Source organism: Geospiza fortis, unplaced genomic scaffold (genome assembly GCF_000277835.1).
Source record: "Geospiza fortis unplaced genomic scaffold, GeoFor_1.0 scaffold54, whole genome shotgun sequence".
In the NCBI taxonomy this organism is placed as follows: domain Eukaryota; kingdom Metazoa; phylum Chordata; class Aves; order Passeriformes; family Thraupidae; genus Geospiza; species Geospiza fortis.
Window position 1 is genome coordinate 1,041,078 of NW_005054301.1, and position 24,976 is coordinate 1,066,053.

General features: G+C 38.8%; 1 protein-coding gene across 1 annotated transcript in view; it reads left to right on the forward strand.

The window, feature by feature from the left end:
• The window catches only part of GALC (galactosylceramidase), a 32,953-nt gene extending 21,594 nt beyond the window's left edge, over positions 1 to 11,359 (forward strand). Inside the window, exons 13-19 of the mRNA XM_014310523.2 lie at positions 339 to 428; positions 1,645 to 1,734; positions 2,065 to 2,209; positions 2,750 to 2,930; positions 5,154 to 5,317; positions 6,884 to 6,960; positions 8,727 to 11,359. Of these exons, the coding sequence (XP_014165998.1) occupies positions 339 to 428; positions 1,645 to 1,734; positions 2,065 to 2,209; positions 2,750 to 2,930; positions 5,154 to 5,317; positions 6,884 to 6,960; positions 8,727 to 8,870 (891 nt within the window). The 3' untranslated portion in view covers positions 8,871 to 11,359. The remainder of the gene's footprint in view (positions 1 to 338; positions 429 to 1,644; positions 1,735 to 2,064; positions 2,210 to 2,749; positions 2,931 to 5,153; positions 5,318 to 6,883; positions 6,961 to 8,726) is intronic.
• The last annotated feature ends 13,617 nt before the right edge of the window (positions 11,360 to 24,976 follow it).

Below are 24,976 nucleotides of genomic sequence, written 5' to 3' on the forward strand. Positions count from 1 at the left end.
TTATTAGTGAGTTCACTAGAGGCTGTTTTTTCTATCAGAACTTAAAATACCTTATTGAGACTTCCTGGAGGCCAATGTATATGCCCTCTTTATCTTTTTATTAGACATTAGCTTTAATTGCATGACACACTGGGAGGAAGTTATATCATGTGCTTTCTTAAAATCTGTATTTGGAATAAAATGATTAAACTACTGCAAGTGCAGCTATTAAGATAGCAGTGAAATAAATTATTTCTCTTTTAATTTCAATTCTATGTTGTAGGTTTTTCATTAATGTTGCCATGTGTTGCATTCCAGTAATGTGTGTCTCTTCTGTTACATTTGTTTTTTTTCTTCAGAGTCATAATCACTCTAAATGTATCAGGCCTCCATTGCCAAATTTCAATGTCATACCTCAGAGAGCAACTTTCTACCTCAGAGGGTCATTTGTAAGTAAAACTTGAATACGTTTGATCATGTTTGTAAAATGAATTGCCATTCATAATCAAATACATGCAAGTCAGTATCGCAGGTTGCAATGTCATAACTGAAATTGTAGAATTGCTGCCTCTCAGTCTAATCATCTGTATATTGAAGAAGAAATTTAATGGGACAGAAATGCAACTACATTTTTCTTTAGAATATATTACAAGGCTGGGTGCTCTGACATGCTGACATGGTTTGTTGGGCTGGCACAGCCATGGCCTTTCTAGTTATCAGTTAATTTTCAGGGGAATAGCTGTAGTTGATTTTATATTGTAGGTTTTGTTGCATCCTGTGAAGAGATATTCTGAGACTCTCCTAGTTATTAATTTGTTTATTCTATTTTTTAATCTCACTAAAGTATATTTCCCTCTGAAATGTGAACAATACTTTCACAGTCTAAATTGGAAGGAATCATTGTTAGTTGATTCAGATGATTCCTTCTCAGAATTTGACAGTTACTTATTTAGAATTTGATTTTGATTTTTTGGTGGCAATAATTTTCTTTAGGAGGAGATAATTTGGATGATACTTTTGACAATAAAATGGTTCACTTAGGAAAAGTAGCTGAGTGTCAATTTGGATACACAGCTCCCTTTTAGGGAAGTATCAGATGGCTTATCCAAATCAAGCTCTAGGTCGCTTGCTTTGTTGTTGATGTTAGTAACTGAAAAGAAATTATAGGGGTTAGGTGAGATCAGAATCTGATAACTAATATAGTTTATATGCAGAGCTGAGTATTGCAGAAGGCTGGAGACATGTAAGCAAAATACTTTGCTCAAAAATTAAAATCAAAGATCTAGCAACTAGACTGAAGGCCTCATAAAAGTGAAACTTGTGGGATATTATTTTAGTCTGGTTACTTCTCGAAGAGAGCTTTTATCCAAGGTGTATTGTAGATGATAGAGAAGCTAAAGATTGTGTCTGTGTTTGCAGTGCTTTCTGTCTTTATAAGCAACATTAGGGCCTGTTAGGGCAATGCCTTACTGATGTATAATCTATAAAAATGTAAGGCATATGTAGTGATTAGCTGAATAAAATTGTGGCCTCTAATGTGATCAACAGCTTTAAAGTAACAAAAATTAGACACCCATAGAGGACTGGTATTTGTCAAGTTGAATATTCAAGGTTATTTATTTTGCTGTTGCTGTGTTTTAAGTTGTGTGGTGTGTTCCATTGTAGTATATGGTGCAAACCCTTCAAGTGTGGCATTCTAGACTTGATTTTGAATCTGGAAACTCCAGTCTTTTCCAGCAACTCCATCCTTTACAGGTAAATTGATCAGTTTTAATTATCAGTCCCTCTGCAGTTTCAGGTGTGACTTCCCTCTTTGGTGAAACTCCTCAACTTTCATGCTTAAGCTGCATATTTAGGGTGTGTTTTAAGGCTGTTTGACTGCAGTTTTACTGGCTGTGTACAAGTGTACCTGGAGGTAATAACAAGTTTGGGGAAAAGTAGTTTTAAAAATACCCCAGAGATATTTAAATTCTGAGGCAAGAATTTTGCCTTAAATCAGGACTTCAGAGGATCTTGACTTCAGGAGCTTGGGTATTTTGTCATTTAGTTCTTAACTTTTGCAGCTTGAGCTTTCTTCAATTCCAGGTATGGAGGGGAAGATTTTCTTTAGATCTGAATGTGGATGAAGTCTACACTTTAACCACACTCAAGACAGGATGGAAATGTGGTTACCCAGAGCCGCCTCCTCCTCAGCCCTTTCCTTCCATTTACAGTGATGATTTCAATATACGTAAGCCAGAATTCTCTTTTCCAAAAACTCCATTCACAAACAGATATAATTGTAATGTAGGAAGGCAATAAGTTATGTTACTTGAATCATCTACATGAGGTAGCCTGAAGATCTATTTTGTTTTTGTTCATTTATACCTGTTTTTCCAAAAACTTACACCTGTATGAGTGTACACCTTACTCTTGCAATGAGGTGGTGGAGTCACCATCCCTTGATGTGTTTAAAAAAAGACTGGATCTGGCACTTGGTTCCATGATCTAGTTGAGGTGTTAGAAGATGGGTTGGACTCGATGATCTTAAAGGTCTCTTCCAACCTAGAAATTCTGTGATTCTGTGATTCTGTGATTTAATTTAATGTCATACCTGGTGTTCATGTATTTGCTTAAAAACCAGTGTCTGCTTAAAAACTTCAATTTTGGGGGCTGTTTTGATATAGCAAGTCAAAAATCTGGAGAAAATTTTCAGGAGAAATTTCTGTAAACAAGTACACCAAAGAAAAATAGTGTTTTAGAGTTGATGTTTATTTTATTTTCTGAACAGGTAATCCACCTTTCAGTGAAGCCCCAAATTTTGCAGATCAGACGGGTGTATTTGAATACTTTGTAAATGCTTCTGACCCAGGAGATCATGTGTTCACACTCCGCCAGGTGGTGGTTCAGCGGCCCATCACTTGGGTTTCTGATGCAGACCAGACCATCAGTGTCATAGGAAATTTTAAGTGGTATGTAAATATTATTTTGTAGTGACATTTGGGGAAATGTTCTCCTCACCAGTGTGAGCAGTGATCAGTTAATTTGTCTCAAGCTTCATATCTCTTGGACAGAGATCTTTCGCTTTTGCCTTCAGATTCTCTGTAGACATGTAGGAATGATTATTTAGGCACTTCTAAAAATCATTGAGCCCTGCTCAGGGCCAAAGGTCAGCTGTATAAATGACTCCTAAAGGATGGGGACTCAACCACATTTCATAATTATTTAGCCTAATGCTATACTGTCTTAGAATGTTTTGGTTTTTTTTTTGCTTATGCCCTTCTGAGCATATTTGTTCAAGCTAATTTTTTACACTAATGGATCTGAGTTGGCATACTAGAAACACCAATGTGTGCCCTGTGTTTCTTTTTTGTTAAATTGGACCAGGAAAAGGATTAATTTTGAATTACATAGTTTTGAGTTATTTGTTAGGAGTTTGATCAGTCTCCTAACTCTCAGACTATTTCATTTATAATTCAATTGTACTTGTTGCAGACTGCCATCTTCTGAGCAGTTCCTAGAATTGTGTGGATTTGATGCTAATCCTGCTTCAACCACTTTTATTTCTGGTTGAAAGTAACTGAGGTTTACTGCTTTGATTAAAGTATGGTTACAATTGTAATTCTTTCTAGGAACTAAAAAATTACTAGGAGCTACAATGATGGTAATTCAGAATCAAGCAGCGTATTTTAGAATAATGTTTATTTTAAATTAATAAGCATTTGGGAAAGAGCCTGTTAACTAATTATGATTTTAATAGTAATAATAAGCTTCATGCTAAAAACTTTCTTTTGTGCTTAGAGGCATAGCCTAAATTCTTTTGATACATTTTTTAAAATAGCAGTTTTGTCAGGTTTTTTTTCACTTTAATTAGATCGTTGATCTGGCAAATGCTTTTTCAGAACTTGCTTCACACTTCTAATTTCAGGCCTGGAGATGTGATTGAATCACTTCCAAAGCCTGGAAGAATACCACCCTCTTGTACTTGGAGGTTGTTCTTCAGTTATCTGATGTTTTATTTTGCAGCCCTCTGTCAAGAAAAGTCTCATATTCTCCCTATAATCAACTTTCCCTCATGGAGTAAATTATACTCAGTGATTCCTATAGCAGCTACATAGGACATATTTTTAAAGTACTGTACTGAGATTGCTAAAAACTTCTATTGTTTTGTTTTGGTTCAGTTTCTTTCTGAGTCCTCATCTTCCTTTCAAAACCAAGCTTGCTTCCTGAATATTCAGTTTATTATTCAAGTTTTATTGGTCTGTAACTTTTTATAATGCTAGCCCTCAATTTCAGGCCCTCAAGTTTGCTTGCTTCATCCTCAGTTTAAGACTCAACTTGTCCCTGGCTGATATTTTCAACAATGAACGCCTGCTATTGAAATTCTGAGCCAATCTTGCATTAAATTTCTCCATAGGATGATACTTTACTTCAGTTGTCGGTGGAAATTTGTCATGATTCAATTTCAGGATTGTTTGGATTTTAAACTTGTGTGTGTGAAAGCTTTTTGCTCTCTTATCATGAATTTGTTAGTGTTTTTCTCTGATGTTTTATTGAACCTGGATATATTCTGAAAGTATTACTATGTAATTATTGCTGTATTGCCTTGAGTCTCTTTATAATGGCTTAAGGGAAATGTGGGGGTCTCTTTTTTGATAAATGGCAAGGCAAGAAAGTAATCTTTTTTGTGTAATGACTATATATTCAGGACTCTGGAGCATTACATTAGAATGAAAACTCAGAATGAAACTCTGTTAGAAGTGAGAAGAAAAGTTGCTAGAATAGATATTCTCCAATTCAGTAATCAGCTGAGATGCTGTCACAGAGAGTCTTTTCACATTCTGTAAATAATTATAACTATTACTTCTTAAGTAAATGACCTTGTGGCTGTATCTGTATTACAAGTGCTTTCAGATGTGGGATGTAGATCCATTAATAGAGGGAAAAAAATTTTATGGCTAAGAGCCTTGTATTGCAGCTCTGAGGAGGAGGAAGTTGTGTAAATTTTCTGGGTACTATTTGATGGTTCTGTTTGATTACTTTGCTTTATTCTTCTTTACAGCTCTCATTGCATGCATAACACAGTGCTTTACTGTTGAGCTGGAGTATAATCTCAGGAAATCAAATAATTTCTAATACTGCCTATTTGAAAACATGGATTTCTTCCTTGTTAAAACACTAATCTTCTCTTACAGGGTAAACATGACAGTCACTTGTGACATCTACATAGAAAAACCTCGTGATGGAGGAGTGTTTATTGCAGGAAGAGTTGACAATGGTGGGATATATGTGAGAGATTCCAAAGGAGTTTTCTTCTGGGTTTTTGCAGATGGCACCTACAGAGTCACTAGTGACCTAGGTGAGCAGTTCTTTGCAAAAGGGGATGCTGGCATATGGACATGTCATTTTGATAACTTTGATAAAAATAGGTAACATTCAGATTTTATAGTTCATTTGTCATTACTATGAATTTAACCTATTGGTTCTAATGATGGCCACATTTCATATGTGGAGAAAGCATCTGAAGGCTGCTGGCTGGCCCATTTCTCAGGCTCAGCTTTCTGGTGTTTTTGTTTTTTCACTGACAATGTCTGCTTTACACTAGAAAATATGAACTATTTTGCTTTTTATAAATACTCTGATCCAATATTAGTTACAGAAAGATTTGACCTGTATTCTTAAACTATGCATGAGGAAAATCCCGATTGACATGAAATGGCTTTTCTTAGAGAGCAGTTCAAGTCACTGTACTTACATCTGGCTTAAGTGATGATCATAAGTGGCCTCCTGTTTCCTCAAATTATGCATCCTCCTGTTAGTGTAGCTCACTGGAGTTCTATTCGTGATGTTAACATTCATGTGTGTTCATCTGTAGAGCACTTGAAAGGCACTGGCCTATTTAGTTGTTTAAATGCATTTCCTATCCCTTCAGGAGTATGAATTAAAATTTTCAATAGTTTATGGTGAGTCAAATGTAGATTCTAGATCTACAATATATCTGACAGGATATATTTTTTGTGTGTGTCTCTGTGTTCCTTTCCACTTCTACCATAGACAGGTAGAATAACAATGGTTTTAACATAGCTTCTCTTAACATATCACTGCTCCCTAGGAAAACTTTGCAATGTATAATTCCATAAAAACTTAAGTCACAGCTGTATGGAAATACATACTTGTGCTTAGGATCGACTCAATTTTCTATTTGTAATAAGACCTAACAACATTACCTGATTAGTTTCCCAGGCTGTCAGAAGTAATTTTTCCTAGATGAAATGAGTGGATTTTGATCAATCACCCCATTATTTCAAGCTGAGACTCTTGTTACACAATATGATAATTTTTTCTGTACAGCTATTTTCAGTCATCTTTATATTTTTCTAGAAGGGAGTCTGAATGTTAAATTATGTTGCAGTAAAAACTGTCTACTGAATAAATGAAGACTTGCAGCACTTAATTTTTTTCAGGTCTTCATCTTCCCTCCAGGTGTCATTCACACCCCATTTTTGCTCAGCTTAAATTTTGGGTAGAACTAAGCAACGCAATAGTGTGGCAACTGAAACCCTGTGATTTAAAATTGTTACAGGCAATAAATAAACAAGAAGGTCTATAGAATGAGCAGAGCAATAGCTACTGTCACACTTCATGAACCTGTACTCTTCATAGAGTGAATCCTCATCTCCTGCCAAATTGCCAAGAGCATTGAGGATTTCAGTGACAAAGCAGTTCTGGCAAAATAGGAGAATGTACTGATAGTGCAGAGTCTGGGTTTGCATATTAAGCCTTCCATGCTGCAACTGAAATTGGTAAAATGTCAAATCTGAACACTTCTGGAAAATAGATATTATTATCCTTTTGCTGGCTTAGTATTTATCAGTTTCAGCAAAGAGCTGAAGTAACACTTTGCTAACTTAAGCGTGTTTTGCAGCTGGAAAAGAAATATTAATGAAGGGACTTGCTGGTGTCCGGGATAATGCATGGCACACACTCACTCTCAACATTCAGGTAAGGACACAGGAAAAAAGCTAGAAAAGCAGTTATGAAACTTCCAGTCCTAAATAGTTTAGACAAAGCTGTGCTATACTATTGATGGTGTACTTATATTAGTTTACCCTATCAAAACCAGAAACAATGTCTGTTACATTGAACTAGTATTAAAATGCACTACCAAGTTCTGCTGCCTGTATTGTAAAAGAGATCTTGAGAATCTGTAGAAGGTATGGAAAATAACTGGAAAGCTGAATTGAAAGCTGGAGGTAGAAGGGTCAGAGAGGCAAGTCTCTTACTTAATCTGATGGAAAGATGATGGCCTGGCTTCCTGTTCTTAGGATAGTCAGTAAAATACTAAGGTAGCCTGTGTAACAAATCTGTCTCTCACCAGTTCCTTTTGCAGGCTAAGGCCTTGTATGTGGAGCTAATAAAGGACTGGGAAACTCAGATGAGCTGAGTTCCTTCTCTACTGTGTTGGAAGAGCACAGGCATTGTGCTACTGTATAAATGGGCTGCAGCTAATGAGAAGCCTGTCTGCAATTTTGTCCTTCCCTTCCACTTCACCTTTTTTAACCATAGTGACTTGGGGAGGAAAGCAGCCCCAAACTGTACTTTAAATATCCCTGTGTGCTTTGATGGTGTGTCATTGGTGCAAGTACCTAAAAGGCTTTAAGTTCCTCTTCTGAATGCCTAATCCCTTTGTCTAATGTAACCTTTGCAACTCCAGCTGGCTTCAAATGTGGGGAATCTTGGCTGGGGATTTTTACTACTGAAGGTAACTCTTAAAATTATGCACCAAGTCCTTCATGCTAGAATGCCACTGAGTATTAGAAGCTGTTTTTTGTCTCCTGTACTGTCACATTTGGAGACAAAGGGACACTTGCCCCTAAGGCATTCACTGAAATAGATGAAGTTTGGTTTTGGCTTTCGTACAGCTACATTTACGACAATGGTTGCCATCTGTAAAATGGGCCAAGACATTTGGTTACTGAAGATGAACATTAATCACTTAAAACTCAAAACAGTGTGGGTAATTTCAAAATGACAATGCTTCTAACTTCCATCTACATTATTAAATATTTTGAACCTCTTATGGCTTGATGCAGCATACTATGTCTTTGTACAGAGCCTTCTTTAAATAATTCTCCCACTGACTCCTTGAAAGACATTCTTTGCTTTTACCTGTGTCTATAATTGTCTTTCAGATTAAGAAATACAAGTAAACTGAAGCACTTTTTTCTAAATACTGTTACTACTGTTAAGTGGAACACACAAAAGATAAATTGTAATTTTTCTTGAAACTGTTTTGTGTCTTGAAGTGGCTTGAGTAATACTTGAAAGTTCTCCTGTCTCCTCTTTATTTCAGCTTAATTACTAAATTACATCTTTCTTTACTTTTGACTTCTGCCTCATTCTGCAGTAGCAGTGCCAAGTGTATCATAGCACCTTAAGAAAGTTGGGCTGTTTTGAAAGAGTCTGATACAAGGAAGAGGAAAACCAGTTTACACTCCAGGTTCTACCCTGAGTTAGCAAAGCTGTGAGTAGGAGAAGAGGAGCCTTTAGTGTGTTCACTATAAAGGCATTAGATCTATTCCACAGAGCTGATAGACACCAGAGGACTCTATACAATATTTAGATGCATCTTTGCATGAAAAATGTGTGAAATGTAGTTGAAAGTTGACTTGACATCCTTCTGCTTTGTCTTATCTCCCATGTTAGCAGGCTCGGTGTCTACACAGAACTTGGATTTTACAAAGCTAACATTTTCCTTTTTTTGACAGGGCAACTCTGCCTCAGGACTGTTAAATGGTTATCCTCTCTGGGAGAATGTCACCATTTCCAAACCAGGGAATGGCTGGGCTGCCCTCGGAACTCGCTCCTTTGAGTTTGCACAGTTTGACAACTTTCACATTGAAGCTTGCTGAGGTGGCTTTGGCATTTGGAGAACCTGGTTCTCGTGTTACTTTGAATAAGAGCCAAGTCAAACTGGAGGAGAGATGAGGGCTAAACTGTGATTGATCTCTTGGCAAAGAGTCTGGATTCAGTCCGTGGTATTTGTTAAAGGTTTACTTGAGTAGATATCAACATGATTGTAGCTTTATCCCCTATTGCTGTGGGATTTTTGCCCTTCAGTTTTTGGGGGTAAATTTTAGTTCAAGGTAATGATGAAAACAAATTTTTGGATTTAAATATCTTTTAATAACAACATCTTAACTTACCAGCTCACTTCTAAGATAACTTTAGAAGTTAACAGAAGACAGATTCATCCTAAGCTGCATTTTTTAAGACTTCTCTATTACGTCCATTGCTTTCACTGTGAAAGAAAGAATTAAATGCCAGTAAGCCTTATGAGCCAGTGGGCCTCATACTTTTGTAGGTCTATCATTCTCAAATTTCATTTGGATAAAGTACCTAGACTTCCTATAGTAAAAAAAATATGTTTTGTCTGTTTTTTTTGCTACAGTCTGTGACTAGACATTGCAGTTCTCCAAATGCATTTGATTACATCTTTCAGCTTTCATTGCCAGCCCTAAAATATATCCTATTTTCAGTGGAATGGAAATGTGCCTTATGACTGATCAGGGAGTACAGCATGTGGCTTATTTCTAATCTACCTCCTCTTTCCACTGAAAGGGTTGAAATGGACGAAAAGATACCATAACTTACAGTTTGTTGATGATAATATTGTGGGGTTTTTTGCATAGTACAAAGAGTAAAAACATTGCATCATGGGTATTTCCATGTCAGGTCACATGTGGAAACTGGCCTTTTGTTCCTAGAAACTTGGGCAAACATGTCTCTCTTTTGATAGGTTTAGAGCTTTGAACAGAAAATAATTAAAGCCTAACAATGATATTTAGTTTATTATATTACTGTGGCACAGAGAAGATATGGATACTATCACTTCCTGGTATAAAAGAAATTTAAAAAAAAAGTGGTCTTTGCCTTTAAGTGCTTGCAAACTGATTAAAAGGTATATAACAGTTGGTGGACCCAGAGGGAATTGTTTAGTGTGCCAAACAGTGGTAATGACACAAGAGTATCTTTTTTTAAACTTTTCCTCAGTATCGTGGAGTGAAGTTCAGAGGATAATTCAGATCTTTGGGAATGGAGGGATTCTATTTAGCTGTTGCTTCATTTTATTTTTTCCCCCAAGTTACTGTGTTATAAAAAAAGCAATTAATTGAGAACATGAGGTACTGAATGGGTTTTTCCTCACACCCATTTGCAGTTCAATTTGCTCCAGAATTTTTCTTGTTTGTTGTTGGTCAGTTTGAAGGAAGATGATGTCCATTCCCTTAATGAAATGTACTTCCTGTGTCCATCTACTTTTCACATTCACATCCTGTTTAATTGACAAGCAAGTTGTTCCACATACTTGATAAGGCTCTAATAGCTGTATGAGGCCATTTGTAGCAGGCAACATCTGGAGAAAAAGATTTTCAGTGTAGTTCGATTTATAGAGATTATTGTTCTGGTCCCCTTTATTTTGAAGGCTGATTCCAATAATTGTTAAATTCAGTCTTTGAAGTTGTCATCTAATATAAAGTTAATGTTATATAGATCATTCCTGGAAAATTTTTATAAAGGTGATCTTCCATTTTCATTTTTGGAGAAGAGTTCTTAAAATTCTGTCTCTAGTAAGTAAAAATGTTATGTCTTTTAGCTGTTATATTGATACTACTTATTCATACTTGGAAATTTCATACATGCCAGTAACCTTGAAAAATGGCTTAAACCACTAAACTTTAAAACTCTAGTAGAAGACTTCCAAATGTTAAGTAACTGTTTACTTAAGTGGGTGAAAAAGGAAAGGCAATTTTCCATGTAATTTTCAAATATGGATGCAGATCTGTTCATTGCTTGCTTGATTTCCTATGGAATGTCGCTGGTCACTCCACATGTGAAAGAATTTGATTTTAGGTCCTCATATTCAGGTAATATGAGTATAATAATCTCAGAATAAATTATTTTAGCTGTGATGGATTTCTGAAGTTGGATGCTTCTTGGAGACTTCCTGGTAGCTTCTGTGGCTGCAAGCAGAGAGATCAGCAACGATGCAGTTATTCCAAAGGAGCTGTCCGTGTTTTTAACTTTCTAATGCACTAGTGTAATACACTATACTGTTATATTGTGTACTAAACATTATGTATTTTATCACTGGAAATGTTGATTTTTTCCCCCTAATCTTAATTTACAATGTTGGAGGATTAAAGTGTTATGAACAGAGTAAGTGATTTAATGGTGACATAATGTTATTCATCTTTATATGTCTGTAATTCTTCACCCTTCAGTAGACTGTAATATGTTTGGCAATAACAAGCTGTCGGGCTTTTCACTGAGGGGTGGATTTATGTTGTTGATTATAAATGCTAATCATTCCAAATGGACAAATAAACCACTTAAAAACGCTTTATTTGTGCAGAATGCTTCTGTAAAATGGGTCTTGTTTTTCTCCAGCAAGAAAGCTGACAATTTTTTCATTGTGATTTCTGATAAATATGCTTGACATTAACTTAATTGGATTGGAAGAGTATAGCCAACCAGTCCTTATTAAAAATATCTCGAAATCCATATGCATTAGGACTTGTGCTATTGACGAAATGATTTTCTTATAGAAATATACATTTTGCTTCTTTCTGGTTTTTTGATTTGGATTTTTTTAAATTTAGTGAAGGGAATTAAATTGTATTTGAGGACCAGTGATGCAAAACTGCTGAGTACTAAGGTCATGTGAGATTTAGCTGAAAGTTTCTAGGTTTGGAAAGAGACAGTGTTTTAAGGATGTACTTCTGTGGTTTAAAGGCTTCTTTATTTTGAATATCCTTTTGAATCTGTCTTCAAACACATTATTTTCTTTAAGCTAAACTTAAACTTTAGGGTTTGATTTTACATGGAAGGGAGAAATTCCATAGAGCTAGTTATGTTTCCCGGTTCCCATTGTACCAGTAGATATGGCTTACCCTGGAATTATTGCCTTCCAGCTCTGTGCTACCACCTACACAAACACTGTATCAAAATCAATTCTATCCCTTCTCTGCCACCCCACCTTTCAGGTTAGATTTGAGCAGTTCTGGGATTTTCAAACTCATGCAAAACACTAGGACTCCTTTGCTTTAAAATTACAGGAGACTCTTTAGGCTCCTTTTGCAGCTGCCTCCTTGTATCTCTGTATCAAAACTAAATTTCTGCTTCCAGATTTGATTTGGAGTGGTAGTGGTTTGCTTTTGCCTTATAGAATCAGTTTTACTGCATCATAGCAGCAGGTTGTTTCTTTTCACTTTATAAATTTTCATTGGTTTACCTGAAGTTTCTATCCAGAGTCCATTTTCTGGAGGGGAGTGGGTATTATGAATTTAACAATCATAATTATAGCTGTCTTATTTCAGTGGTATGGCCAAAGAGGGACAGCACTTGGAGACTTTATTATCCTCTCTTTGATGTTTTGGTATTTTTGTTTGGTTGGTTTTTGTGTGTTTTTTTTTTTTTTTTTCTTTCTTTTTTTTGGGTTTTTGTTTGTGCTTTGGTTTTGTTTGTTTTTAAACCCTTTGTAAGTACTACATTCATAGAAGTCTAGCACATGCTGGGAGTGGCAGACAGGCAGGTTGTAAAAACCCTCTAGTTTTGAAGGCTTCCTAGGCTGGTAGTGGAATCATCAGGTAGCTTTTTTAGAATTTTGAGTGTAGTGTGCGTTGAAAAGGCAGCATGAGCAAATTCCTCTTGCTGTGCTCCTTCCATTTATGCCCAAGTGTTGCTGAAACAATAAGGGTTGTGTTTCTAGAACTTGTGTTCTAAAAAAAGCCCAAAAGGCCCCTAGTAATTGAGGAGAGGAAAAAGTGTGCTGCAGCAGTGTAGCCAAGCTTTTGCTGTGTGCCAAGATACTTCTCTGTGGTTTTCATAGTGGCTAAGACAAACAACTGTGAAACTCTGGTTTTCCCCTCAAGGAATTACGTTTGGATAAGGTTAGAAACAGACACACAACCCAACACCAATTTTGTCAGGGGCTCCTGGTAACTTTGCAATGAGTGCATTAAACCTCACTCTTACTTTTGTGTACCCCAGGCTAAACTTACACATGTCTCAGGAAAGCAGACATGAAAGTATCCTAAAAGTATTTGTTGGGGTGTTGACTTTTATTTTTTTTAAAAATGCCTTTTCTCTTGGTATCAAGTGTACCTGACTGAGTTTGACTTCACTTAGTGCAGGAAAACAGTAATCTTTGGTTTTACTGTGCTCACAGAGGCATTTCAAAGATATTACTGTTGTAGGGGGTATCTCAGTACAGAATTAACTTCAGGGTATGCAAGAGGAAACTAAACCTAGCGTGTAATATTATTCTAATGTTATGCAGCTATGGTCTGGGAATCCTTCATGGTCCAAAATGGAGGAGGTAACAACAAAATGACTATTTAAAAAAACCAAAACAGCATCACCAACAAAACCCCCCCCCAACTGCACACATGTTCCCAAATAGTGCAGGGAAAAGCAAAGAACAATCTGGATTTAGCTTGGCTTCCTTTGTTCAGTTACTGCTGGAAAACACAGCCATCTTCCTTACTGTTTCCCATGGACAATGATTCAGTTAAAATGCCTATAGAGAACACAAGACTTCATTGTTGCTAAAAAGCAAATGTTGTTTAGCTAATCATAGGCACTGCTGTTTCCCAAAAACAGTGGAATCAGAAAAGGTTAGAAAACATAAGAACAGGTTATGCAGCTGAAAGGCACGTCTGTGAGGTGTGACTCAATCCCTCTCCTGGTTGCAGAAGATTTCTTCCCTGTGAGCCTAGCAGCAGAACTTTATGGAAAACAGAAGACAAATATTTCTCTGTTACTGCCACTCCCACTTCCAAGTTTTTGGGAAGTTTTTTGTACATTGGCCAATCTGAGATCACTCAGGAGTGACTCTGTAGCCTCTTAGCTTGATTATATAGTGTTAACAGTCATTTGAAAGAGCAGCTGGCAATGGCTAAGAGCAAATCCTGTTAAGGATGTCCCTATTCCCTTCTGATGTGATTGCTCTTGTAGTGGGAGCAGTAAATGGTAGTGTTCACTGGCCAGAGATCAGGCAGGTTTTGTGCTGAACAGAGGTGCACACAAATGGCTCGGTGCAGAGATCTGTAAAGCTTCACTGGGATCCACAATGTCTCTGGCATGAGCTGCCTGTTTCCTGTTCAGTCTGAGATTGCTGTTTAATGGTTCAGCTTAACTTTTTTTTTCTTGCAGCCCAGCTGATACTTTGTCCTAAATCAATTGTTTTGCCAGCGTTATATGGAACATGCTCATTGCAGCAGGGCAAGCCTGTACCTGATGGAGGAGGCTGAGAATACCCTGTTGATCATTCAGCCCATCTCCTTGCTAGACAGACTGTACGTTTTTAGGACCTGCCTTAGTAGAGTGCTGAGACAAAAGGGTGGCAGAGCTTCCACTTCTCTTTTGTAGATGGCTATTCTATGGATTTGGGGACAAACAGCATCATTGCTTTTGTTTATGATCTGTGTAAGGGATGCAGGGAGATCATTCAACTTTTCTTCCCAATTCATGATAAAAGCAAGGTTGCTACTGCAGAATGTATCTTGTGTTTATTGAGCTCTAGTGTTTACTTGCAGGATGGACTGAGCCCTTCATGAAACACCTGTGATTCTACCTTGAGAAACAAAATACTTTGATTAGATGAATGCTTTCATACAGATACATCAACTGTGAACACCCACTTCCCAAGCCAGTGGGAGTTTCTTTTATGGTGTTGCTTCACATGGGAAACTCATTTCAAATACCATAGTATGATACAAATCTTTTTTCCTAAATGTTAGTTCTAATAAATCTTCACAAAAAAAATCCAGCCTCCCCATATGTAAATACATTCAGTATGTATCTTGATTTCATTTTGCATTCCTGATTGTACTTTTAAAATGGTGAATGCTTCTCAAACAAATACTTAGCCACATGAAAATGCAACAATCTTCATCTTTTGAACAGTTGAATCTTTTTACCTCAGTATTGCAGCTAATTATATTTTTCTTGTGCTGAATCTGAATACTGTCACATCTCTTGATTTTTACAATAAATAAAATTAATCTAAACCGGCTCTGCAAGGAGGTAGCAGAAGGGCCACCTAGACATCTAAAATTTCTTGTGGTGTTATAGCCCCCAAGGCACAAGTCACCTTACTTGTATTTTTCCTTTCTCCCACACATTCTCCAGTGCCATGTAGGGTGGCTACCTGGGTAACATCCTCAGTGATTGAAGGTGGGTGTTTTTATTCTGTGTGACATGGTGACTTGGGAATGATAAATGCCAATCTTCTGTACCTTCTCTGTGGAGCTCAGCCTCCTGGAAGCCAGGCAGGTTTTTGATCACTTTTTTTATACAATCAGGCCCTGGAATGTAATAGTCTGGAGGATTTTCTTTCTTTTCCTTTGAACCATGTTTCTTTGTTGTTTTTAATTTTTTTTATTTTTTTCTTCAAGAAGCTTCATGCAGAAAGGGTACTTGGTTGCTTTTATTACATCAAAACTTGATTACAGTAATTCTGTGTTCAGCAACCTCCCTGATGAGCCTACACTGCATCCTCAGATGCCTTTGAAGACTTCTGCCGGCATTAGTTATCTGTACTCAGTCATTTCAGAGGGCAGTTTCCCTGAAAAAGTAGCTAGTTTCTTCTACAGTAACATGCTCATTCTAAGTGTGATGGCGTTTTCTGCCCTTTGGTCTTTTAGCCTTGCATTTTGTAACTGAAATGTCTTTTTCTCCCCGATTCTACCACTTCAAAAGATGGTGGGCCACATCCCGCTTTAATCTGCAAGGACCTCAACACCATGCAAATATTCTACTGCAAATGACAGAAATATGTGTTTCATGCTCTAGAGAGTCTCTGTTTAGGTTTCTCTCTGTTGGGACAGTGCTCAGAAATCAGAATACAATGAATTTGTGTATATACTGAGTTTTCAAAATGTACTCTTCTGATTTTAAGTGATTATGGAGCATTGTGTATAGTGCTCCTGGTATTTGGGTTTTTTAATAAATTTAAATTTACTACAGTTATCAGAGCTTTAAATGAGTGGTGGATGGAGGTCTGGAGTACCTCCTAGCGTTGTTCCTAGGATCATTTCATGTGCCTCAGTTTCCTCATGAGGAAGCACACAGGAATACCATGGCACTGAGCACTCTTGCTTAGTAGACCTCAGTAGAAACAGAGCTGCTGCTTTAACTTCCTTCCTACAAAGACTTAATGTGTTAGTGGGGACAACACTGATTAACACCTCAGTGTCACTTCCTGTTGAAATTGTGAGGAAATGACAGCCCTGAGAACAATCTGCTGAGGGTGTGCCTCTGCTCTGTGTTAGAGGTGGTAGGGGACTGGAAGGAATGACTTTATTTTAATTTCAATCTGCCACTGAACATGCTGCCTTTTTTGTTCTTTGTGTCTGCATAGAACAGGGATAATGCTCTACCTAAGGATAGTCACACTATGAGTGGGGGTCTCTTCAAGAGTTTTGAAAAGGACTCCATTGATTCTGTGTACACTGGAACCCTGTGGGTTCATAGTCCAACAGTCTCACAGTAGAGAAAAAACAGGCAAGAGTGGTGGAATCAGTGAGTTGAAACATAACATCACTAACAGCTGCCCACTCCCTGCAAGGAGATCTGGAAAAGGTAAGGAAACATGCTGTGCTTCAGAGTTGCCTTCCTAGTGGGGCCAGTAGAATAGAGATGAGCAGGATAGCTTGGAAATGGCTTTGTTTGATAGAGAAACACAAAGTGTAATGATGTAAAGCTTACATAGTGTCTTCTCAGAGTTGGATCCGTCCCTGTGTATTTAATATGACTTAAAAAGGCAGGAGGACTGTTATTGCATCTGTAAAAACCTGAGTTCATAATATGGTCTCATGTCCAGGCTCTCTCCTTTTCTGCTGAAAAAAATGATGTAAGTTGTACCCAGCAAAAGAGCAGAATGGCATGAGAGAAAAACAAGGCCAAGTCCAGTTTTCCATCTGCAGTCACATTTCCTCAGTGTTTTCCTGAAGCTAATGAACACTGCTCGCATTATTGGGTGACTATAGCTACTTCTTCTCCTCTGTGTCCTGTGAAAAGTCTCTCAGTCCTAACCAAAACCAGATAAACAACAATGCTATTCCAGTTCACTGAGTGTGACTGACACGGTATTTGAAATCACCACTCGGCCCAGACAGTCAGGAGGGCTAGCTCATACTTCAGGCTGCAAAAAAACCCCACCTCATTACAGCAAGTCTGATCTGTTCTCGGAAAAAAAAAATCTATAGTGGTATCACAAAGATTGGTTTCCGAATGAAAAATTGAGGTTTGACATGAACCTTAGGACTTTTTATCTTTTGTGACAAGTTCGTAAAGCAAAAGGGGCCCTTGCAGTCTGTGCTGGAGGCACTAGATGGCAGTGGAAGCATGGCTACAGAAACAGCCGCCTTGCGGGCTTTGGGGCCAGCCTCCCTGAGCCATGAAAAACGAGGAATGAAGGCAGCTTTGCTTGAGAAGAAAGATAAGGCTGAGACTACGGGCGGCCTTCTGTGCACAAAACTCAAGGCTTCCCTTACAAGGAATTCTAATTCCTCATTTAATAATTTTGCATTGCCTTAAAGCAGATTAACCTACAAAACCCCAAATGCTTTGTAAAGTGTCTATTACCTACAGTGGTTTGTCTGGATCTAAACCATTAGATGAAGAAAAAGCCAATTTCTAATTGCTGCCAGTGGCATAGCTTTTGTGTGAGTCTTGGTAATTTTAAACTCTTGTTCAAACTAAGAAAGGATCTGCAGTGATTATTTTTAGAGTACAATGAGTTTGCTCTTCACTGCTACAGCCTATATCCTAAAAGCTTCTGCCATGCCCCAGCCCCACTGTCAGAAGGTCTCCGTGTGAGCTGTGTGCAGCTGTGTGAGCTCTGAGGCTGTCTGGGAGAGCTGTGCTCATGTGCAGGTGGGATCACAGGGTGAAACCCCAGACTCCAGTGGAGGAGAATGCTGTGCAGGAGCTTTTTACAGTGTACAGCTGCAAGATGGTTATTTCCCAGCAGTCTGAGGTTTTCTGAGGTGTGGGGCTCATTTTTCTGCTGAAGTTTTAAAATATGAAATTGATAGCTTGAGCAGCTGCAAGGGATGGAGACTGTGAGAAGGAAGCAGCAGATTTGTACTGAGAGGAATTGTCATCCAGCTTAGACTTGAGCAAGGCAGTCCTTTGCTCAAAGGGCTCTGGAGACAAGGAAAGGCAGCAGCCCTGTAAACATGTGAAGGGGGGATACAAAGATCATGTCTGGACTTGGAACTGACTGACTTTGGGGTGATCGAGAAACTTATGAAAAGAAAGAGGTCAACAGTGTGAAAGCAGAAAGGGAGGATGGGTTTGTCCATTAGCAAGCATCTCAGAACATCATAATCTGAAATATGGGAGAGGTAAATGAGCAGTGATCACTGGGAAAGCAATTCACTCCCTCATGCCAGGTTTTCAAAAGCTTTATGTGCTGTAGGTTAATAGCCAGCTATTTGCTATTTGCTTTCACTCTGAATTAAGCCCCAGGCTTCTTGAGGTGATGTCCTTCCCTGTCCCTCACAGACCCCCATGGTCAGGCAGCACAACTCTGCACATCAGTGTGGGCTATCTCAGCTCAGCCTCTCCAGCAACACCTTACTCAAGGAAATCCTTAGTTATGGGCTCCCTGGTTTTCTTTCTGTACCTTTGGCATTATTCTAGAAAGAGCCTACCTGGATGTATGCAGGGACTGGGAAGCAGAAAGTCTTTGTGTAAATTAAAACAAAGATACAAGATCCTGACAGGAAAAAGTATCACTATGCCTTGTCTTCTGGGAAACAAAGTGAGAAATGTTTCTGATTTTGACAGAGATTGTTGCAATAACTAGAGGATGTGTGAAACTGAGGTGGAGGCTGTTCTGTAGTCCTGTTTTTATGTAAGGCATCCCTGAGGTTTGCTCTTTAATGGGTGGATATATCATATGTGGGGTGGGGAGACTGCACAAGGCAAGGACTTTGGTGCTTATTTGTCTTTGTCTTATGTGGCTCCTAAGACCAGTATTTAATGTGAGTTTCTGTGGGAGAAGAAGATAATGCTTTCTGTGGGAATGTCATGCCCCTCTATCTAGTGAGAGGTAATGTCTTTTTTGAAAAACTAGAGAAATTTTGATTATTGGTTTATAATCTTAATACTGTCTGGGTATTTCTTTGTCTGTTTGCTTTATGAAGTTCCTCTGGTTGTTTTTACAGGCCTTTAGGTGCTCTGTGCCTCAGGGTCATGTCTCTTTTCCTTGTTTGCTCTGACAGAAAGTGATCTTCAGGAACATCTCAGGTTTTCATTTTGCTTTTCCTTGCTATAACTTTAGTCTCTTGTGCAAAAGTGAGAAAGAAATGTGGTTGCTGAAACTTTGACAGGTTTTCCCTTTCACCCACAGTGCTTTGAAGGCAAATTGCTTACCAAAAAACGTGCTTGGATAAGTGAAGGATATGCAAGAAACTGAAAGAGAGATCCCAAGGTACGTGGCCTGTTGGGGACAGTGGTTCTTTGCAAATATCTTTGGAGCAGATGAGTAACAGGGCCCTGTCTCAGCCAGCAGGATAACACCAGGATGACTGTGCTTTGTATAACCAGGGCAGGCATGCAGCTTGGCAGCCTGTTAGCAATGTTTTGGAAAATTTTGAACAGCTCCTCCTGCATTATTTAGTGAGTGAATTTTTTAAGACAGAGCCTTTAGCTCCTGCGAGAGAGGGAGGAGCCTGGGCAGGATGCTGGTGTAAATCTGTTCTTGCCAGTTGCTGGTGGGAGCTCCTGTTGCTGGATTCCCCACCAGGAATGAAAATCCAGCTGTTTGGGCCTGGTGCAGCAGCACTGTGGGAGCTCGGGCTGCCCTGGGCTGTAATGCAGAGCACAGAGCAGTGAAGCTGAGGAGGAGGAGGAAGAGTTCTAGTAAGAGAACAGAACTACAATCCGATGCCTCAGAAAGCTGCGCGTAGCACTCGGCAGAGCAAACGCTTCTGAGGGCTGTAGTGTGGAAAACACCACACCAGGAGCAGGGCTTGTGTCAGCCCCTGGGCCAAGGGAGTAGCTGGCTGAGCAGCAACCTGAGCTAGCTGTAGGATGTTTTAAGCGAGGGATGGAGCTAGCTCCCACGGAGAGTGAAGGCAGGGGTGACCTTCAGCAGGCGCTGAGGGTAGTAAGCCCTTCTGCAGATCAGTTCCCTGGTCTCTGGTTAGGCTTAATTTGTGCAATCTGTCCTTACAACTCACTTGGTGAAGAATTCAGACTGAGAAGCCACACTAGTTCACAAAAAACAATGTGCAAAAGTGAGATAACCCTAACCCAATAATTTCCCTGGATTTTCTTGTGCTTGAGAAGCATAAGAACTTAGAGGAACCTTTTTCAGTGTTACTCTTTGTTAAATCCACTGGGTGTATCTGGCACACCCCCCTATCCAAAAGCACCAAAACAAGTGATTTCAGGCATGATTTCCTATGAGTATTTCATGGTAAACATGGACAGCCCTTTGAAATGCTGATTTTAGAAGTACATATTACCATTCCAGAGCAGAGCAGGATTTTTCAGATAGAAGAAAGAAGAACTCATATCAGAGCAACCCACAGCCTGGCAGTCGAGTCAGTGGGAATGGATCTGGACCCTTGTTCTCTGTGCTTTAGTCCTGGAAATTAAACTGACAGTCTGTTTTTCCATATTGTTGAGGCTGATTGCTACTTTGGGGGGGGATACAGGAGGCTTGACTCAGGAGTCAGCCTCATCTTATGCTAGTTTACAATTGTTGTCAGATGAGTTATGATATTTGAGATGAGCTGTTGTAAAAACATATGTATGTTCTTAGCTGGCAACAAATTTTAGGATTTTAATGATGCTTAAGACAGCTCCAGCATAGAGAAGACACCCTATTAAAACAGTAAATCAAGCTCTGCAAGCATGATAGCAGAATTAGAGTTTGAGCTATTCCAACAACTTTGCATTCTGCTTTGTTGCTGATGTGTACACCCACAGACATATAAACTATTTGCAGTTATAGTTTTGCAATTCAGTGTGTTGCTTACAGCAACAATACATTTTAAGCAAACAGCACAATATTGGATCAGCTATCACCAATAAAGCTAGTTTTGCTTCATAAAATCCTCTTCAGTACATTTCTTCTTTTCCAAACTGAGCACCTTATAAGCCAATTGGAAGAAGCATCTTGTAGAAAGACTGAATAAATACCTGAATAATGGCAAAATATGTTTCCCATTTACCACTGTCTTATATATTTGATGGGCTGGGGAGGGAGGTCAAGTAGTAGGGAGTAAAAACTCTTTTTCCTGATTCTACACTGAAGGGTTGTGGCAGTATCCATACCTTAATAAACTGGTCAAAGGAGAAATCTCAGGTACTCTGACATGAGAAGGCATCTTGAACTGTGCCCAACCCTAAATTCTTCTTTTATGGAATATGAATATTAAACATCAAGCCTAGCTTATTCTGACAGATGAGGTTTAACTCATGGTCCTCTGCTCTCTGTGTCAGAGATCTAAACCCGTTTTATCTCTGGCTTCAGAACAAGTTCAGTAGCTACTTCTCCTCCACTTTCAGCTTCTAATATTCTCTCTGCATCTCCGACTACAGGTAAACAAAATCCTTCAATCTTTTGCCTTTCAACTACACAAGGCAACACTGCTTAAAATTCTGGTCTTTCATATTCCACAAGCCCCTGGGAAGTCAATAAATGTCAAAGAAATGTTGGATTATTTATGTATTTATTAGGTCTATGCTACATTTCTGAGAAGGCCTTGTGGCATTTGGTCATCACACTCTTAGAAGACATATCACAGGGTAACTGTATATCACAGGGTAACTGGACGTATATCAAAAAACGTAGATGTTTCCCACACTACAATGAATCAGTATTGTTCTTGAGACATTACTGCTTAGAAAAGAACTTTCCTCTTCATTATATCTGTTGCCAAATGACTTTCTCAGTTCTCTTTTTTTTTTGTGTGTGTGTGCTCTTTTTAAGGATTCATAAGAAAATTTTGGTGCAAGAAGGAGCCACGCTGGTCTTAGAATTTGTTTCACACAATAATTTTTCTCTGAATCAGTTTCAAGTCATGAGTGCTCTCTCATAGCAAAAGCAAAAAAGAAGAATCTCATCAGGATGATGCTTAAACCCTTTGATAGGATTCAGGTAAAGATTTATTGCTCTAGCACTGGTGGTAGCATCTTTCTGTCTGCACAGTTTGTGCCCTGTGATGAATTGCCATTTCCCCTTATACAGTTTTACCAGGCATACTCTGGCATTCAGCTTTGGCTAGTTAAAGATAGTCTCTCTAAAAAAAAGCCACTCACCAAAGCTTTGCACTGAGCAGAAAGATATGAGTCACACATGCCCATGCTGGACTTGAGAAGATTGGCCAAGCACACTGTTGACTAATTCTTTTCCTTTAATGAAAAGCTGATATGTGATTGTTATTATCCCAGCAGGAGAGACTGCTCTCTAAGTTTTATCTACATTCCATAAACACCCAATATGTGGCTTATCATCCACAGAGGGACAAAATGTTATGCCTTATGCCTGGATTCAACCCAGTAGTTCACCGGCATTCGAATACTTTGAATGCGTTGTGCTCAGACTACTGAGCCGTGTCTTCTGAAATCCATCATCTGCTGCAGTGTGATAGTTAAAGCTGGTAAACTGGTAATGCTTATTTAATGAATTCTAATAACTTGTTTTTATGAGTAATCTGCCAGGAGGCCCCATTCCCTTTATGCATTTGTCCATCGATCTGTTTACGTGAACAGCCTTCGCTCTGTTATTTACAAATTACTCTCAGATTGTGTTGTTCTCCATTTAGAAAGTGCTGACAGTCGAGTGGACAAGATGATGTTTTTGATCAGATAATCGATGTCCAGATCATTTATGTCTAACAGGAAGTAAATCAGAGGCCTTTCAAAAGAGTCCCATTGATATTACTGGCCATTGGCATGTGTGGTAACATGTTTTTTCTCCCAAATCACCCATGTACACAAATTCATCATTTATGACCATTTTTAAAATAATAGGAAAAGCTGACACTGTGCTAAAGTAGAATAAATATCAGCTAATGGTTTATTGTTGTTTGGTATTGTTTTTAAGCCTTCTGGATGTGTGTTGGTTACTTTGTAGGCCAGACAGGGACACAAGAACAGATTGCCCAGGTGATCCTTCAATAAGACAATAAGTGTAAGTTACATCTGGGGCAGCAAGGAGCAGAAATGTAAAGGGGAATAAAGGTTACCTCCAAGATATTAAATACAGGCAGATCCACATCTTGATGGCATACCCGCTTAGATGGAAACACATTCACCTAAGTGTGCATAAAATATTATTACTTTTTTAATGGGTCAATTTAGCAGCAAGCCCAAGAATTCCAAGGTCAATTATTTGTGTTTTTCATTACTGTAGATAATAAATAATACGGCTGCCAATGTCATTGGGGTTCTATTTTACTGAGTATGAAGGTGGAGTGCTATAGGACCTGCAAGATGATAATTTCTGGCAATGCAAAACTGCAGTCAACTGGGAAAGCAGTTTATTACTGACAGAATTTTTACTATGCTGGCTCTAAGTTTATTAAGCAGTATACTGCATAATTTCTGTTAGCATATTGTGTCATTTTCTGAGCAATATAATAATATTGCTTTGAACTTCTAAGTGCCTTCCATTTCGGTAGCTTCCTAAAAAGTTATAACCATCTTAATTGCCATGGCACCTCAGAGAGGCAAAGAAATATTTTCTTCCTCCTGGGAGATCAATACTACTTTTAGCAATGAAAGTGAAGTGAAATGAAAGGCTCAAAATCAAGATAAAGGTTCGTCAGAACTGGGCTTGCAAAGGAAGCAGCATCTTGTGTCTTAGCTGTAGGATTGACAGGTCCCAAAGCAGCTGGTCTTGGCCACAGACTTTCTGCATGACACTTAAGTAAATTCCTTCTGCTTCACTTCTGCAGATGTGACTGTAATTCCTGCTTCAAGTCTTGGCCTTTGTAGGAATGGGTTCTTTGGGGCAGTATGCTTTCTGGAGTGTGCTCTGCTCAGTGAAATGGCTGGGTTCTTTGAACACTAATCACAAACACCAATTCCCCTCCCCAGAAAATAATGTATATTTTACAGGAGTGCCATTTTCCCTTAGACAGTGGTAGAATGGCTTCCCTTGTATAGTGCAGTATAACCACAGTTTCTCCTGGGACAGCTGGTTGAGCCACCTGAGGGAGACAGCAGGGCCTTGGGCTATCAGAACATGCCTAGAGCAGCACCACTTGGGCACACTCAGGCCATCAGTGTTCATAACCTGGCCAGAACTTGGGCAGGAAGCCCCTCAGGGAAACCCAGGATGCTGTAGGCCACTGAGTGGGAGATTTCTCTCACTGGCCTAGGTACCAGCCAAAGGTATGTAGAAATGTTAGGATGCAAGGTGCCTCCTCAATAACTGTCTGTCAGATTTGGTGTTAGATAAGTCCTCATGATTTGTAGGGCTTGATTAATCAGTGTCAGGTTTTGCAACACAGGCTCTGAGCCCTGTAACCTGTAATGTTCACTGAGCTCTGTTTACCTGCTCTGATTAGTGATCATGGGTACAGAATCATCTTCATCGTTTTCTCTGTGGTGTGGCTGTGTTCCAGCAATGGGTGTGGTGAGCAGGGCCTCCTTCATATAGGGTACTGGGATTGCAAATTTGATATGCATTAAATTCCTTGTAATGCTTCATTTCATACCCACCAACCTTAGAGAAAAATCTCACTTTCTCTCCATGGCAGAGCAGGTGACTCAGGACAGAGGGAGAAAAATAATGTCTACCTTCTCTATCCTTCTTGTCCTTTTGCTATAAAACCTTTGAGTCTATTATTAAGTCAGGACTGTGAGGGTGACCTGCAGAATCAGGTTTCTCCTCTTTTTCATATCTTTATCTGAGGGCAGAAATGAAACGTTTTTATCAAGAAAAAAAGTAACATTTCCCCTAATTGTTTTTTCCATCCCTGTCAAT